Raw genomic sequence first — 3,014 nt, forward strand, 5'->3', positions numbered from 1 at the left:
AGAAACAAAGAAAGAAAGATAGAAAGAGAAAGAAAGAAAGCTGAAGAAATAGGTAAGAGGGCCGAAGAGAGAAAGAAAGAGAAACTAAAGAAGAAGAAGAAAACGCGATAAATAGGGGAAAGACGAAGAGAAGAAAACGAATGGAGGCGGAGGTGAGATTCGGAGAGAAAAAGGAAAGGGAAGAGAAAGGCGCGAAGAAGAGATATGAGACAGAAGCAGCCTCGCAGGAGAGAGTTGAATATAGATATCTCCCTCCTAAGGTATCGAGTAGTTGCTGACGTATGATAGAATGAAAGAGAAATAATTGACACCCCCTTTACAGAAGAAGAAGACGAACAAGAAGACCCTCCATAGAAACTTAACGCGATCTTCTATTTGTATTGCATCAGAGAGCTAAACACTTACCACAGACATCCACATAGACTATAGCCACTCATACAAGCAGACTGAAGATACACCGAGAGATCGACTGAACAGATAGATTACAAATAGACCATGGATCGACAGGCAGGGGCAGATTGATCGATGGATATACGAAGGACAGATGATAGACAGATGAAGCATAGGTAGCTTAGCGATAGATTAAGAAACAACGACACAGAGAGACCATCGATTCCATCCTTCGTGCGTTGAGCATCTTCGTTAAATCCATCTTAATCCTTTTTACCTGTAGAATCTTTCTTAAGATAGCCGTGAAGACTCCATCCTGCCATTCAAGGGTGGTTGAATCAAGACGTCCATACAATTGCTCTTTCGGTACCGCCTTAGGATCTAAGACATAAGCAATTCCTTTCACCCCATCCAGCTTCTCCATGGCATCTAATAAGATTCTCCAAGCTCCTGATTTGCCTGTCCCTACAGGCCCTACAAGCATAACGCCATGCTGTAACTTTTGAATCTGATAGAGCTGAAGGACCTTCTCTCTCCATTCACCTTGGCACTTCATATGTCGTAGGCTACATAAGCGCTCGATTTCATCGCATAGCACCTTCTCTTCGAGCATCGTGATATCCGAGCCTGGGAAGACCCCTGAGAGAAGAGATCTTAACAGAGGGACATCTTGGGCGACCAACTTGGGAACCACCGTATCACACACAGACCGTAAGAGAAGATTCTCTTCTACACGAATTACATCTTCTTCATCTCCAGAAGAAGAGGATGATGAGGAGGAGCTGCTGTCCGCGTTGCCCGCGAGAAGCCTCTGGCGCTTTAGACTTCCAGCACTGTTGAGAGCGGACTTGAGAGAACGTAAACCGAAGTCGTAGTGAGGCTGCTTAGAGAGCTGTCGGTCACACAAGTCAAAGAGAGATATAATTTTACTCGCGAGACGCTCCGCTGATCTGGAGGGAGGGGAAGAAAAGAAAGAAGGAAAGGAAACACGGGAAAGGGAAAGGTAAGGAAAGAAAAAGCGAAGGAAGAAAGAGATATGAGTTGAACGAGAGAAACCCATAGACATGTATGGAGGGTGTGGGTACGGCTATCTAGAGATATGTGTATATGTGTAGACATATGTATGGGCGCCTTTGTGTGTATAATAGTATGTCGATCTATGTAGAATACGTATCTACGTATATGTAGATGTATGTCTACTCGCCACTGCCCTTTCATCAAGATAGGCATGTTTGTGACGTATCCCGGCATAGACATACATCATCAACAAGAAGAAGAAGGCCAAGCTCCATGCTTGCCTCTCCTTCTTCTTTCTCATGATCCTCATGCTAACCTTTCACTTTACTATCCGCCACGAACACAGAAGCTTTCTACCATGTGTAACTGACTATAGAATAAAAAAGCTTCTCCCATTCCCTCCCCTGTCTCCATTCTCCTGTCTCTTCATTCTTCTCTTCTTCCATCCTCACACCTCATTTCTCTACATCTTCTTCTTCATCTGTTTCGTCTTTCTCCTCCAGCCTCCCTATTGCAAAGACTTCTTCTTGTGAATCTGTTGATCTCTCCATCTATCTTTCTCTTTTCCATCTTCTTTCCTCCTCAGTCTCGATCCTCATTCTTCATAAAACTCTCCTCTTCACCTGGTCTTCTTCTTGCCTCTAAACAACTCCAAACAGGTCAAGAAGAACGAGAAGAATCTTCTCTACACATCTCTCTCTCTTTCATTCTTTCTCTTTCCCTCTCTCTCTTCCTTTCTCTCTTCCCCTCTTTCTACACCTCTCTATCTATAGACACGGAGAGACCAAGCCTAACTTCTCGGAGGGCATCCATCGAACCTTCTTTTCTTGACTTACCTAAATCCCTGAGCAAAGAGCGTTACTTGGGCGATAAGTTGCTTATCTGGTACGATCATAGCAATCTCTCTAAAGAGCTGCTTAAGGTTATCTGGGAGATTTGATCTGCCTGCATATCCTGGATTCATCGTCACGAAAATCCCCACGTTCGTCGACAACTTCACTTGCTTATCTAAAAGCTCGATACTGGGCCTCCCTTCACGCAAACCCGTCTACAGAACACGAGAAAGAAAAGAAGAAGAAGAAGAAAAAGAAAAAGAAGAAAGAAATGAGAAGGGAGAATAAGAAACGTAGACAGAAGGCGAACGATGCGAGATATACAGCGGTCGTTCTTTAAGACATAAACAGATTTACACAAAGAAATCTCGAATGTTATATTCTTTTGCTTCACATGCTCCTCTCATAGTCTAAGACATCGTCCACTGCATGCCATGAGCCCCTCCGCAATCTATAGAAATTGTGCTTACTTTCATACACACTTCCTTCTATGTTTCTATATACAACAGAGAGGTAAATCATATGAACCCTCTCCCCCACATCTATATACTTTCCTCTCACTCTCTTTCTCTCCTCCTTTCTTCTTCGTCAACCTTCCCCATACATCCAAACGTATGTGCTATCTACATATACACCGATCCCTATCAACATCCAACAACATATAAGAATCGAAGCCGAGATACACATAGATTTACATACATAGGTATACAGACACATACATAGGTATACAGACACATACATAGGTATACAGACATATACATAGGTATACAGACA

General features: G+C 43.1%; 1 protein-coding gene across 1 annotated transcript in view; it reads right to left on the bottom strand.

The window, feature by feature from the left end:
* CSUI_002525 (dynein heavy chain) overlaps window positions 1-2,455 on the bottom strand; it is a gene marked incomplete at its 3' end in the record, with an annotated part of 2,795 nt that extends 340 nt beyond the window's left edge. The window contains exons 1-2 of the mRNA XM_068062725.1: window positions 2,244-2,455; window positions 668-1,340 (exon numbers count right to left, since the gene is read on the bottom strand). Coding sequence (XP_067925299.1) covers window positions 668-1,340; window positions 2,244-2,371 — 801 coding nt within the window. The remainder of the gene's footprint in view (window positions 1-667; window positions 1,341-2,243) is intronic.
* Window positions 2,456-3,014: the final 559 nt, after the last annotated feature.

Source organism: Cystoisospora suis (genome assembly GCF_002600585.1).
Source record: "Cystoisospora suis strain Wien I chromosome Unknown contig_1053, whole genome shotgun sequence".
In the NCBI taxonomy this organism is placed as follows: Eukaryota; Apicomplexa; class Conoidasida; order Eucoccidiorida; family Sarcocystidae; genus Cystoisospora; species Cystoisospora suis.